Below are 14,689 nucleotides of genomic sequence, written 5' to 3'. Positions count from 1 at the left end.
AAATGATCTAAATAGACATTTCTCAAAAAAAGGCATACAAATGGTCAACAGGCACGTGAAAAGATGCTCAACAGCGCTATTAGAGAAATGTAAATCAAAGCCACAATGAGGTATCACCTCACACCAGTCAAAATGGCCATCACCAAAAAGTCTACAAATAATAAACGCTGGAGAGGGTGTGGAAAAAAAAGGAATCCTCCTACACTGTTGGTGGGAATGTAAATTGGTACAGCCACTATGGAAAACAGTATGGATGTTCCTCAAAAAACTAAAAATAGAACTGCCATATGATCCAGCAATCCCACTCTTGGGCATATATCCAGAAAAAACTCCAATTCAAAAAGATACATGCTCCCCAATGTTTACAGCAGCATTTACAAAAGCCAAGACACTGAAGCAACCTAAATGTCCACTGACAGATGAATGGATCAAGAGGATGTGGTGTATATATATATAATGGAATACTACTCAGCCATAAAATGAAACAACGCCATTTGCAGCAATATGCGTGGACCTAGAGATTATCATACTATTGAAGTAAGACAGAGAAAGATAAATATCACATGATATCACTTACGTGTGGAATCTATAAAATAATACAAATGAACTTACTTAAAAAACAAAAATAGAGTCACAGACATAGAAAACAAACTTATGGTTACCAAAGGGGATAGTGAGGGGAAGGATAAATTAGGAACTTGGGATTAACAGACATATACTACTATATAGATAAACAACAAGGACCTGCTGTATAGCACAGGGGACTATATTTAATATCTTGTAATAACCTATAAATTACAAGGATAACAATCTGAAATGGAAAATATATATATGTAACTAAATCACTTTGCTATACAACTGAAACACTGTAAATCAACTATACTCAGTAAAAAGTTTTTCTCGGAAAGAAATGTTGAATGAATGCTCTCTGCCACAAAGGAAAGCAACAAAATGGGGCAAAAGGACAGGGGTTTCTGAAGAAAAGACATCAAAGAATAGACATTTTATTAAAAGTAGAAAAAAGCATCCCAACGTAAAAAAAAATTCTTATTAAATTAAAAGTCAAGAAAAAAGAAAACAAAATCTTAGATTCTCTACAGAAAGTTTCAGTTTAGCTTGGAAAGGAAAGAATGCAGTAGTTTTCTCTTGTGTTAGAAGAGGTGTGCACAGGCCAAGTTTGGCACAAATCAGAAATGCCCTGGGAAGCCCTTTCTGATAGAACAAGATCGGAGAGAAAAATAATCAATTTGAAGGAGACCAGGAACACAGGAACTCAGTCTGAAACAGCTGGAGTTTAAAGCTTGCTATCACTGCTTATATTTCTGAGGTTGTAGCCTTTGGTGGAATGAAAAGACCACCAGACCCACAGTGAGATCTCAGCTGGAGTCCTGGTTCTGGAGTCAAATGGGAGATGCCTCAACACAACCTCCCTTTTCTCATGGGCACTGGGCAGAGAATACTCCTTACCTAATTCAGTTCCCATGAGATTATTTACATGGAAGGCCTTGTCTTTTGGTGTCTACTTGTTAAACATTACTCTTGAGAGAGAAGATTTCATGTAAGCCAAAAGATTTTTTTATTAATTGATAATTACTCTAAATATTTAATAAAGTATTTTAATAAGTATTTTGTAAACATTTACTGTAAAGCTGTAACTATTGAAAGCTTGATTTAAGAAAATAATGATACATCTTACCAATTCAAATAGAGAAACTTCAAGTTATACATAATCAAAGATCACCATCTAGTGGCCCAATTGTATTATAACTTCTACAGTTAGCTACAAGCTCCAAAGATTTCAGAGGCTAGGAAGGTGTGTGGAAAGCATCCAGCCCCACCAAGGAGAGGAGCAAGGAGTGTGATTTTGAGCTCACTACAGGCATTCAAAGTTCAAATTACAAATGAAACAGGATGCCCTTCAAACAAATCAATCTTCCAAATCAAGCTTTGGTCCTGGGCCACTGGTCACTTAGAATATGAGTGGACAGCTGAATGTGATAAAGTGATAACTCTTTTGGAGATAAGCTCAGAGATCCAAAACAATGAAGGCCTTTAAAATTATCTTAAGTGAAACTGCCTCTCACAAGCAACTTTATAATAGAAAATTTGGTTTGCTTGTGATAGAATTATGGGTGGGTACAACTTGATGACAAAGGAAATTATAATAGTTTCAGAAAATAAGGAAGAAATAAAGTCACAAGAAAACATCATTTCCCCACGTGATTTTCTTCTCTCTAATGAGGCAGCATGAGTTACTGAAAAGGGCAAAGGCTTGAGAGTCAGAGGGCTTTGTTCAGATTCTGGCTTTATTCTCTAATGGCTGTGTGACCTTGGGCATGTTACTTAACCTCACTGAGCCTCACAGGGCTGTTTCAAGGAAGAAATGAAATAAGGCTTAGAAAGGGCTTATCCCAGCATCCAGAACATAACTGGTGTTCCCTAGTCTCACTTACAAGAAACCACATAATTTAATTTAGAAGACTATAAAGAAAAGATTTACAAGAAAATAGGGTTTGGATTTGAGGCCAAAAGCTGGCTTTTAAATTACGTTTTTCTGTTAAAATGAAGATAAGAGACTATGTTGTCACCATATAACCAAAGTAACAGCGGCTGTCCTGTCTCTGGTTGATTCTGTATTTTCTTTCAGGATGTAATTTTCTTACTGGTAACATGGAAGAAAGAGAGGTATCACTGTAAAATGAACGTAATAGTGTAAACCTCATAGGGCGCTGAAAGGATTAAATAAGACGTTGCATAAATGTCCATGGCTCAGCACCACTTAGTAAGGATACTACCAGGTTTCATTATTACTGGTCTTTGCCTCTCTCATGGGATATCTGTGAGAATATAATTGCCATTGATTATTTCAGAAACGCCTGTGGGCCTTGTTTACCTTCCTCACGAATCACTCTCACCAAGGTTCTTCCCTAGAAAGACCAGAACCGGGGCTTTCATAAGATGCCTGTTTCTTTGCACACACTATCCAGGCGATTCGTTTTAAAACAAATCACAGCAGAACTTACATTTCCAAATGAGAGCTGTGTCCTTCAAAGCGTGTGAGAGATTAAAATTCCTGTTCTTCTGATATCGCTCTATGCTGGGAACTTCCCTCAGAACCTACTACATATCCCTTTATCTCAACAGAAGCAAAACAGAAAAAAAATTTTTTTTTTTTGTCAAATAGAGAAACAGATTTTAGTGGGTAGCTTATAAGTTGGTTTTGAAGGCAGTTCATGAATATTTTTGAGCAATGGCCAGCATAACTTTGCAAAGTGAAAACACAGAAGGAATACCATTATTGGGGTATATTAATTACAAGATGATTTTTTAAAATCACATCTTAAAGGGAAAAAAGGCCTATATTCAGAGGCCCAAAAGAACTACATCCTTCTTCATGCCCCTTTCAAGCTTGTAAGTTCTGACACTGGCACCTTGCCTGTTCACAGAATTCTAGTTTTGACCCATATTTGGGATAGCAGGGTTTGTGTGTGTGTGGGGGGGTTGTTTGTTTGTTTGTTTTCTAAATCACTTTAATGATACTTTCCGGGGTGGGGGGCCTCGTCCTTTAATACAACAGGCCCTTGCACACTGACTTGCAGCGCTGAGAAGTGGCACGAATGTCCTGTCAGGGGGTGTTCTAATCTGGGGTATGGAAATTGCTGCTAAGAAAAGCAAAGCAGCTAAGACAGGAAGTAGCGCCTTAGCCGCGAAGACCCGCTGAGTCCCAGCTCCACTACTCACAAGGTGCTTAAATTTTTCTGAGCCTGGTTTCCTCACCCGTGAAATGGGGTGACCCTGCCCGACTGGCCTCTGGGGACTTTGATGAGAGCTGGGGTGAGCCGAAGGGTGAGAAAGCGCTTCTTAAGCATCAAGCCCTGAGCTGCTCCTCCGCCCTCGGCACCCCCTGCTCCCTTCTGGCTCTACAGGAGGCGTCTCACCAAGCCCACGGGGCGAGCTTGCAAAGGAGGGAGGAGGGACCCTCTGCAGAGGCGGCAAGTGAGCTGGCCTGTGTCAGCCTGGTTGAGGTGTCCTTTCCGCCCACGCCCGACCCTCTGCAGGATGCCCCAGGCTCACCGAGCGCCTCTCCACACTCCCCTTTTTCCTGCCATCCTTGCCTGGGGAGACATCCAGTGAGCGGTAGCTGGGTGGCTTCTCTTCAGGCCAGTTTGGCGAACGCGAGCGGCGGCGGCGGGCCCCCCGGTTCCGGGGCTGCCTCTCCTCCTTCGCCTCCTCCGAGCTCCAGCTCCAAGAACTGAGGCCCGAGGGCGGGGGCGGGGAGTAGCTGCGGTGCCTGCGCCTTGGATGCCCCTGGAAGCTCCCCCGAGGGCTGGGCCTGCGGGCTCTCTCTGGGTAGCGGCTCCGGAGAGGGGGGCGATTGGGCCGCCAGCGGGCCTCACTGGACAAGGAGCCGTCGCTGAGGCTGTCCCTGTCCAACCAGGGCGTGGGTGACCCACGCCGCCTGGAGCCGCGGTGCCTTCCACGCCGCGGCTGGTCCAGCTCCCTTTGCTCCAGCGCCCAGCGCTTGGGCTCCCGGTCCTGAAACTCCCGGTGGAAATCAGAGTAGTGGTGCTGCCTCCTCCCCTCTCTCAGATCCCAGGGTCCAGGGGAAGGCGAGGGGAGCCACTGCTGGCGGGAGGAGTTGCTGGTCCTCCGCGAAGATGGCAGGTCTCTGATGAGCGGAGGCAGGTGGATGATTCTGCGTTCCACGACCTCAGACCCCAGGGAGGACAGCATGCTACAAGGATGGCCAGATCTGGCTTGGAGGTCATGGGGCAGAGGCTGGGCTGGGTTGAGGTTCCGCAGCTCTTTCTCCAAATACTCTAGGACACCATTGGTGATGGGAGGGTGAGCAGTGGTCTGGGTCATCGGCATCTCTGGGAGGCTGGATCGCAGGGACAAATCTGAATGAAAATAAGGATAAGAACATGCAGAACTTCTGGCCTAAAACACGCTCCTCAGAATCAGGGCACCAAAATGCCACCTTATTTGGCTTGCATACACCCCCTCCCATCGTCAGTCATAAAGATGCCCACCGTATTGGTCATGAAGGTCCCGATGCAGCCCATGCTTCTACCCTTGCCCTTTGCCCTCTCCCACCCCAAATCTCTAGCAAGGTTTACCTCGCTGCAGCAGTGCGTTCATTGGATAAGATGAAAACGGGGAGCTCCTGTCCGCCCCCCAGTACAGGGGTTTTTCCACCATCTGAGGGCCTAGCGCCTGAGCCTGCTTCATGTAGCGGTGGCGGGCCAGGGCTGCAGGGGGGAAAAGGAGAAATGCAGACCCTCAGCCACAGCAAGGCCCACACCTCCCACTTCACTTCTCTCCACCTAGTAGCCTTACCAAGAGGCCACTTTCTCTCCTCCAGTTTTACTGTGACTTCTCTTGCCTGGGAGTAAGAGTTAAGGGAAGTAGTGAATCAACTGTTCCCCTGGGAAGGAGCTGGGAATAAATTCCCTAAGCAAGATGCAACTCCTGCACCCTAGGAAAATACACTCTTAAAGCTTGGCTTCCTAGTCTTGAAAACATTTCATCATCCTGCTCATCCCCAAAGTCACCTAAAATGTATAGGTAGACACATAGACATTAGCAGGCAATGAAAATTTCAGGCAACAGGCCAAATAGAGAAGGAAAGGGCTTGGAGGAGGCTGTGAGTCAGGGGCTGCCAGAGAAGCTCAGGACCGCCTGCTCAAAGTGGAAAAAGAAAACAAGAGGGATGCTGAGGTCAATGGGCCGAATTACTGGTAAAGAGAGAGGGACTGAGGAACTCTTCTAGCTGGTAATGCCAGCCCTGGGTGGGAGAAAACCAGGGGGAAGTAGGCAGAGAATGCAAAAAGCTGAAGTGGATCCTCTCTGCTCTTCTCCTCACTTTACTAAGTACTGGGGTTTTCCCTAAGTAGGGGGACTCTCAGGGGTGGGGTAGAGGCTGAGAAGGGAGAAGAGAGATACCATTTCCTTTCAGGGCAAAGAAAATGATATGAAAAAAGCAGCACAAGGGATCCATAGACATGTTTCTCCAGTCTCCTAGGTGCCCCCAGCCTGGCACTCTCACTCCTCCTGGGTTCCTCAAGCCCTGTGGCCATCCCTAAAGTAGCAAGGCTCTGCCAGAGGCTGCCTCCTGCCACTGTAGGAGGGGGCAGAAGACAGGCACTCTGGACCCAGCTGCATAGGGTAGGGGATTTGCTGAGGCCAGCAGCTAGAGGGCCATCTGGAAGGCTACCCAGTGGCTCCAGTATGAGACCAACTTCCAGCACAACAGGAAGTGGTTGCAGCCAAGCCCCCAGAAATGTCTGGAGCTCCAGCCCTGATGGTGAGTCACAGCCCAGCCCGGAGGAAATCAGATGCAAACTTAGAGCAGCTCACTGAGCTGCCACACCCTCATGCCAACGGACAGTACTCCAGGCCCTCTGCAGAAAAGTCCACTCGCCCGGCTCTTTCTTCTCCCTCTTGCTAACAGATGCCTCCCCCAGCTCTCTACACATGCTGCCTTCAGCACACATAAGGCCCTGCTTAGCATGTGCCAGTCACTTCACAGGAGCTAATCCTCAGAGAAATCTCTTAATGTGAGAATCAGATGAGGAAGTTAGGCTTAGAGAGGCTACCTTCCCGACCCAACGTCCCACAACTGGTGACTGGCAGAGGCAGCGTGTGACCCTGTGTCTGTCTGACGCCCAAGCCTGTAGTCTTTCTGCCAAACCACAGAGTCCCCAGACTCCTTTATTTATGTGATAAAGCAAAAAACCAAAACCCAAAAAACCTTCCCCAGTGGTACTTCCTCACTTCATTTCTCTCCCTCAGCACCACATCTTTCAAAACCCACTCCAGACTAACCTCTGCTGCAAAGACCTGCCAAGATCTGGTTCCACTGGGACAACCCTACCCACCCCCAACCCCTCTAACTGAATCCTGGTTTCCTCTAGATGGTACCATTCCCGCTTTTGGCCACTTCCTACTCCAACTGCCCCAATTCAATACGAGAGAAAGGGAGAGTTGGGCTTACTCCTTGCTCCCCAAATAACTTTTAAATTAATGGGACCCCCTGCACAGATGACTCCCTAGAGACCCTTCCAGATCCATTATGAGCTCTCTTGTCAAATTTTTATGCACTTCCAAGATTAACCCACCTGCTCCCTTCTTAGCTGCCACAAAACTTTCCCAGGGCCCCTTCCTTCCCTGATGGACTAGAACTGATGAGATGGGAATAGAAAAATTAAGCATCTGAGCTTGTCCCTTGCCCTCTTGTCCCTGTAAACAGCTCTGTGGGAAGTCTAGACCATCAGGGGTTTCTGTTGTTCACCTAATGGGGACTCAGACAGGCAATAAAATAAGAAACATGGAGAAATGAACAAAGCATCAAAAGATTCCTAATAAGTTACCTCTGAACTGCCATGGGGTAAAGTCTGCCTTGGTCACCTTTAACAAGCTACTTAAATATACAGACTCCTGGATCCCACTCCCAGACTGGCCTTCAATCTAATACCACATGTGAAAATCCATGTTTTCAACAAGCACCCTGACTTCTATGCAGGGAGTAAAACTGGAATTGACTGTTGTGGATTCGCAACAACATTCTGAGAATTACGGTCCTCAGGGATGAGTTTCCTTACACACAGGCTTTGAGGGTCACATGGACTTCAACTTGAATCCCAGCATGTATTATCTGGGTAATTTTGAGTGAATTTCCAGAGTGTCTGAGCCCAATCTCCTCATCTAGGAGCTGGGGATAATAATACCTATTTCAGAAGGTGGCTGAAGTTAAATGAGGTAATACACATGAAATGCCTAATACAGGACAGTCAATAGGTGGTGGCTCTCACTGTTTTAATAAATTATTAAAATAATTGCTTCTTTCACCTTAGATCCCACAGGAGACAAAACATACACATTTGGAGACTAAACCACCAAAAGCATATTTATCCTCATTTCTGAGGAAAACTTGGGGGATGTTCTTTAAGATGTCCCCTTCGTGAAATAACACTCAACACCTCCCTTCCTCCAGAGACCCGCGCCTCTCCTCCCCTACAGCCAGCATCATCTGTGGGCACCAACTTCCTACCATTCCTTACCACCCCCTCTCCACTCCTACAGAGTGTCCTTGCCCTCTCTGACCCATGGTCACAGTTCTTTTGCTTTTTTACATATAGTGGTAGTCCCTGCTGACTTTACTGTCGGTCCTTTCAGTGACATCCTTAGGAGCATCCTAGAATCTCATGTCCCTTGAACTCTTGCCATTTCAGCTTTAGAGAACCACCAGCTGATGCTTCCTGGAACCACACTGGCTGCACAGGCAGGCAGCCACCCTCGTTCTCCCAATGTGCCTTTCCTTGACTGACCTGGTGACCAGTGTAGACATTCCCCACTTCTCATGTCTTCCCCTCCCTATGAACTGATGGCATATCTTTGTTGAGGAAGACGAACCAGCCCTGGACATGGAATCAAGAGCTCTAGGTCTAGTCCAGGGCTCACTAACAAGCTGTGCACTGCGGAAAAACCTCTGGAGGTCTCACTTCCCTCAGGTGAAGGGTTGGGGAAGTGGGTGGCGTAGGTCAGACATTCTCCCTGTGGCCCTTGGCCCACTGCAGGGTGTGCCCAGAGGTTCTGTTGGGCGGAGAGCCAGCAACTGACCTAGGGATGGAAGTTGTCTCTCCAGTTCTCACAAAAAAGATAAGGTTCAGTGTCAATCACTTTCATCTTGGAGTTCTACTGCAGGTTGTCTACTAGTATTAAGTGAATTATCAAGGCTACTAAAATTTGGTGTCATATTCATTCTTCTCTTCTCTGGTCCTCTATTAACTCCCACTGGAAAGTGGGAGAAGGCTGGGAGGTGGGCTGTGATCATGAAAGTTCAAGAACCACTGACATCCTCGAAGCTGTCCTTTGCACCTAGAATTTTGATTTGCTGAAATAGAGACAGGCCAGTGTGAGCTCACTCCCACAGTCTCTTTCCTCATACTTTAATCATCTTCCACATTTTAACAACTTCCTCTATCTCCTTGGCAGAGGTCAGGCTTCCTTTTCTTTTCCTTTCTAAAGGCAGTCCTTTCACTGCAAGCCTGATGTCACTCCCACTGGCTCCATCTCTCCTCAGTCATCACCTCACTCATAATGCTTCACTTCTCTCTCCTATTGGCCTTGGTTCTTTGTCTACAAATATGCTTAGGGTTACCTTATTCCAAAAAAAAAAAAATCAACAATCATATACACTCACCCTCTTCCCCATCCAAGCACTTTCCTTTACAACTTCTGCCCCCTCTGTGTAATCTCTTCTTGTCACCAAATTTCTCAGGACAGTCTCCTCAAGTGACTCACTTTGAAAGTGATCTCATCTGCTCAAGTTCAGGGATCTTTATTTGTGGCCTACTTTTCTTTATCTTACCAGTTCTCCTAAAAGAACTCTAACCACTTAGGAGAAACCACTTTCTCCCAGAACCTGTTTTTCAGCTTTACTGACAGTGGATACGTTTATTGTTTGTGCTGACTTTATCCCTAATGCTGCCTATTCTGAGGGCTCTGCTGACCTAGGGTTTCTAAGAAGGTATCTTGGGAGGGTTTTTCTCATCTCAGTCTGCATATTACTACTCCAGTGACAGTGGCTTCTCCCTGGCTGCTCTCCCAGAGGCCCCTGAAAAGTAGAGAGCTCCCTGGCCTGATGCTGAGTTCTCTGCTGTTTTCTGTCTCTTTAAGGAGTTCACTGCTATCTCAGCCAGTCCCACAGTGACCTACCCACAGAGGTTGTGGCAGCCTCCCTGGTGGGAAATTCAGGCACTTGTAAGTCACATGAATGCAACACTGCACTGCTTCTGCTACTTACCAGCTGTGTGATTCCTCTGACCTTCAGTCTCCTCATTGTTAAGTAATGATGATACCTGCCTTCTAGGGTTGTGAGGATTCAAAAGGGAAATATATGCAAAGGGCCCACACACAGCGGACATCCAATAAAAGTTAGTTCTCTTTTCCTGTAACACAGCAACCTCAGAACATAGGCCTGAAACCAGACTCAGACCACTGACCCACCTGACATTGTAGATTAGATTTTGTTTCTATCTTAAGAGAAAATTTCTTATCTTTTGTTTTAAAAAATTTCCTTTCAAATGGACCAAAATAATAAGAGTGCTTATATCTGGGTGCTCAGATTTAGTCTTTACATTTTCCTGAATTTCTCAAATTTTATACAATGTAACACTTTACTTACATCATCAGGAAAGGGAAATATTATTTAAACACACAAAAAATCATTTTAAACACACAAAAAATCCTTCCATTTAAAGCTGTTGACTCTGCTCCATCTATTTAGTAAGAAAAGATCTTTGTAGAGTAATTTTTATTCTTTTGCCCTCACCATGCATTCTGCAGCCACATTTTTTAGGACATGTCATAATTCTGTTTTATAAGGTCAAATTTCAGCTCAAAGACAGATCACGTTAGAGCAAGATCTTCTGCCCCCTCTTTCTTTTGTCTAAAACAGAGGTTCTCAAAGGGTTCCCCCAGACCAGCAGCATTGCATCACCTGAGAAGTACAAATTCTCAGCCCCTTCCCCCAAGACTGGTGAAATCAGAATCTCTGGACATGCTTAAGTTTGAGAACCCCCACTCCAACACCTCTCTTTGCTGATCTGTTCTTTTCCAGTCATCTCTAAGGAGTGGACTTATCTTTCACTGCTACATGCAAACCACTCCCTCCAGCCACCTCATGTCCAAGCAAGGTCAGTGCTGGGAGCAAATACCGGAGCACAGGTGTATCAGGGCTGCTGAGGAAAGGCCGGTGGTGTGCAGAGCCATCTGAAGAAGGCCTCAGGCAGGCTAGGATGTGAAAGGACAGAAGCCCTCCCCTTGGCTCTACAGCTTCCATGAGTATCATTTTGTGGTCTGAGGCCAAAGACCTCTAGGCCTGTGATGGGAGAAGGGCATGGAGGAGAACCTGGAAGAACCCGAGGTTCTGAGCTGGGCATGTGAAACCGATCCGTCTGGGGCGCAGGCTCCTGCACCACCCCATCCCTCGGCCCGTTCGTCCCCTCTCACCTTCCTCGGGGCAGCAGCAGCGGGTGGGACAGCAGGGGCAGCGGATGTAGCAGCAGCAATATTGAGGGCAGCACTGGCACCAGCACACCCCAATCAGCAGCAGCAGGAGGAGGGCTCCCAGGATGATGAAGATCACCGTCAGCCAGTCTGCAGCGGAGAAGCCGAGCAGGGGTTGAACTACATATGCAGGGGCATGCTTCAGGCTGGAGCATTCTGGAGGTCTAACACAGAAGCTCTTGAGCTACAGGTTAAGGTTGGGCAATATACAGGCCAAAAAAAAAAAAAGAGTTTAGCTTTGGTAAGAGAACTCCAGAGTTTGGCAGTTGACAACAATAGCCTAGGTTTTCTTGTTTCTGTTTCTGTTTTGCTTTTTGTTTTTTTCTGTATGTAGAAGTGTCATAGTGGGGTGGCAAAAGAAAAAGCTCCAGAAGAACTTACGCAGGACAATGAGCTTCACTTCCTTATCTGGGTCTCCTGACGTGTCCCCTGGAGCCTCAATGGTGCAATAATACACTCCATGGTCCCACCACATCACTTCATTAATCACAAGATCTGCTCCTGCAAGGAGGGAGGGGAGAGACCCAGTGGTTAAAGGAGAGGGCACATCGTTTCTGACCTATGGTAGCTTCCAGACCCCAGCGTTATACTTCCACATCCTAAGAGGGCCTCTCGTAGTTCAGAGAAAGGCCTCAATTCCTTCTTTTCAGACCCTCTTCTTTCTCCAAATGATACAATGGTGATAGAATTGACCATTCACTGAGCCCTATTAGGTACCTTGAAAAGATTTGAGATGTGGCACCTCACTACTTCCCACCATGACTCCCTAAGTGGTGACGCAGAGATTTCCAGCTGTCTCCCAGTGTCTACTCTTTCTTTCTCTCATGGTCACAGAATTCTGGTCATGTACCTGGCCGTCCAGAATAAAGTCAGTATTTCCCTTCCTCTCTTACAGATGGACATGGACATGTGACTCAGTTCTGGCAGACAGAATGTAAGCAGACATGTCACAGGTTGGTTCTCAGAAACTTTCTTAAAAACAGTGTGGGAACTCCTTTGCCCTTTGCTTCTTTACCTCTTCTTCCACTCTGTTATCTGGGAGGCAGATGTGCTGGCTGCCATCTTGGACCATGAGGAAGAAGATGACCTTCTTTCTTGGTGAGCTGGAAGGAGCGTGGGTCCCTGAGAACTCAATGGAACAGGGCCACCACACTAGTTCCAGTCTGTCTACCTCCAAATTTATACATGAGGAGTGATAAGGTTCTTTATTGTTTAAGCCACTAATATTTTAGGCTTTTGCTTACTCACAATCAAATTTAATCCTGATCCAGTGGGTAGGACTATTAGCTGCATTTTAGATGAGGAAACCAAGACAAGAGGAAGCTAGAACAGAGAGAGGTAGGTAGCAGAGGTAGGTTCAAACTCACGTCTATGCCTCAAACCTGGTGCCCTTAACCACTAAGCTCTACTGTCCTCCCCAAGCTGAGTGGAAAACTCCACAGCCTGGATTCCTCACCAGTTGTGAACACATACTTCTGAATCTTGAAGGGACAGATTATAAGATGAACTTGAGTCAGGGTGAAATGCCAATATTTTATGAGTAAATGTTACTCAGGAAAAGAATTTCAGTTCTCGTGAGCACCAAGTGCTGTGCTACCCCATTAAGATAGAGGAATGTTATGTTCACGCTTAGTAAATGCAATAAATGCTCACTAAAGAACTTTTGTGGGTTCAGCACTATGTCAGACTCTTGTGGAAGATCAAGTAAGACCTGTCTTTGTCCTGAAAGGGCTTAAAGTCCAGTCAGAGGCATCAGGGTAGCCCCACGTCCCTGCTACTTTGACCACAGTAAGGACCAGGGAACACCTTTAAATTCTTAAAGACCGTAGCATTATAGAATTGCTCCTGCTTAGTTGGCAGTCATAGCTGCAATTCTTTACTATCTGTTTGTCAAGAAATATTTATTGAGGAAATGAAACAAACACACAAGGTCATGCACCACTGGAGCTAACTTCGACTTCTGTTTCTTCTCTTTCTACGTCAATCCCTATGATTTTTTCCTACCCATGATTTTCCAAACCCACTGCCTTTCCCAGAAACAAGCTTACCCCAGACTTGGAAGAATGGTGAAAGTGCTTTTGGAGGAATTTCCCCCTAAGGTTAATGTGTATTATAAATCCGACCCAATTTTTATTAGAGACAAAAAAATTACTTTAGGGATATCAGATATGTTAATATTTTAAATGATCCAAGAACTGATTTGACAGGGTCATCTCAAATGATGCAAGCAAGGGCATAAAAATATCAGAAAACAAGGGCTCTAAGAAGTTACAGTGAGCCTGGAGGTAGGAATTAAAACCGAGGGGAATACCACTTTCCCATGGGAGTGAAAAGGCGGCAGAGTTTGACCCAAAGGCGGTTGGGAGTGGAGGTAGTAAGCAGTGCTATTCAAAATTAGAAGACAGAAAATCAGGACTGTCACGTGTGGGGACTTTCATCCTTCAAAAACTGTAAGGGAGACTTGCTAATTAAAGAGACTTTAAACTTTGGGGTCAATCAGAGCTAATTCTGCAGGCTCTGGAGAAAATAGAGCCACCCTGAATCTCTGAGGATACACCTAGAGATTGGAAAAGGATAGATGTTCCCTAAGGCCGAGAGTTCAAGGACAGGCTTGGGAAAATCAGAGGTTGAATGTAAAAGGATCAGACTTAACAGCCAAAGTATTATACACAAAGTTGGAAGTAATTTGTAAGGTGGGATGATCTACCTCTGAACAATCATAGAATATGCACTGATTTCCTCACATTGTTGCTACTGGTTCCCTGGGTGGCCTACTGGGTGTTCCCCACCCCACTTTTTTCAGTTTTTTTATTTAACCAGCACATAAAGCTCATTGAAATAGGCTCTGAATTTTGTGCCAGTAACCCACTGCAGCAGTCCTGGGTTACAAGACAGGAATGTGGGGCCCTAACCCATCCATCCAAGGGGTGCTGAGTGATCACAACTTAAGTTCCCTGCCCACTTACTGCTCACTGAGTGCTTTACACACATCATCTCAATCCTGACAACTCTCCACGAGATAGGTACTAGGGCAAGTCCCATCATACAGAAATTGAGGCTGAAAACATGGAAGGGGCTTGCCCGAGTTCACACACCCTGTCAGTGCAGAGCGGGGACCTACACCTGAGTCTAACTCCAGACCGGGGCTGACCACCGCTCTCTGTGCTCCCACAGAGAGTAGGTATGCTTTAGGCATGGCTCTCAGATATCACATTTGATATTCACTTCAGTGTGGGAGACAGAGACCTTTATGCCCATCTTTCAGATGCAGAAGCAGAGGCCAGAGAAGACAACTGGTCTGCCGCTGGTTACTAAGCAAGGGAGTGGGAGCATGAGGATCCTGACCCCCATCTTTTAATTCTAAGCCCAATGTTCTTTCTTCTACCAATGAAGGGTGATGGTCTCAAGGTGGCCATCTACTTGGAAGCTCCTATTTCCTTAGATTTGGGCAACAGGAGTAGCCAGAGGGGAACTCGGGGATTTGGGGTTCCATTAGGGCCTCAGAACAATTTGTGGAAGGAATCTAGGGAACCTGAGCCACACCTTAGCCCACAGTATCAGGGAAGCAAAGGAAACCATCCACTTCCAGATCTTTAGCCAAAGCTGTAGGACACCC

General features: G+C 45.9%; 1 protein-coding gene across 3 annotated transcripts in view; it reads right to left on the bottom strand.

The window, feature by feature from the left end:
- Positions 1-14,689, bottom strand: part of ILDR1 (immunoglobulin like domain containing receptor 1) — a 39,587-nt gene that overhangs the window by 11,079 nt on the left and 13,819 nt on the right. Inside the window, exons 4-7 of one of the 3 annotated variants that reach the window (XM_031454854.2) lie at positions 11,455-11,574; positions 11,017-11,163; positions 5,121-5,252; positions 4,075-4,901 (exon numbers count right to left, since the gene is read on the bottom strand). In XM_031454854.2, coding sequence (XP_031310714.1) covers positions 4,075-4,901; positions 5,121-5,252; positions 11,017-11,163; positions 11,455-11,574 — 1,226 coding nt within the window. The remainder of the gene's footprint in view (positions 1-4,074; positions 4,902-5,120; positions 5,253-11,016; positions 11,164-11,454; positions 11,575-14,689) is intronic. The other 2 variants (XM_031454856.2, XM_031454860.2) reach the window with 2 other exon arrangements.

Source organism: Camelus dromedarius, chromosome 2 (assembly GCF_036321535.1).
Source record: "Camelus dromedarius isolate mCamDro1 chromosome 2, mCamDro1.pat, whole genome shotgun sequence".
Lineage (NCBI taxonomy): Eukaryota > Metazoa > Chordata > Mammalia > Artiodactyla > Camelidae > Camelus > Camelus dromedarius.
The sequence above is the reverse complement of the archived record's forward strand: the minus strand, read 5'-3'. Positions and strand labels throughout refer to the sequence as shown.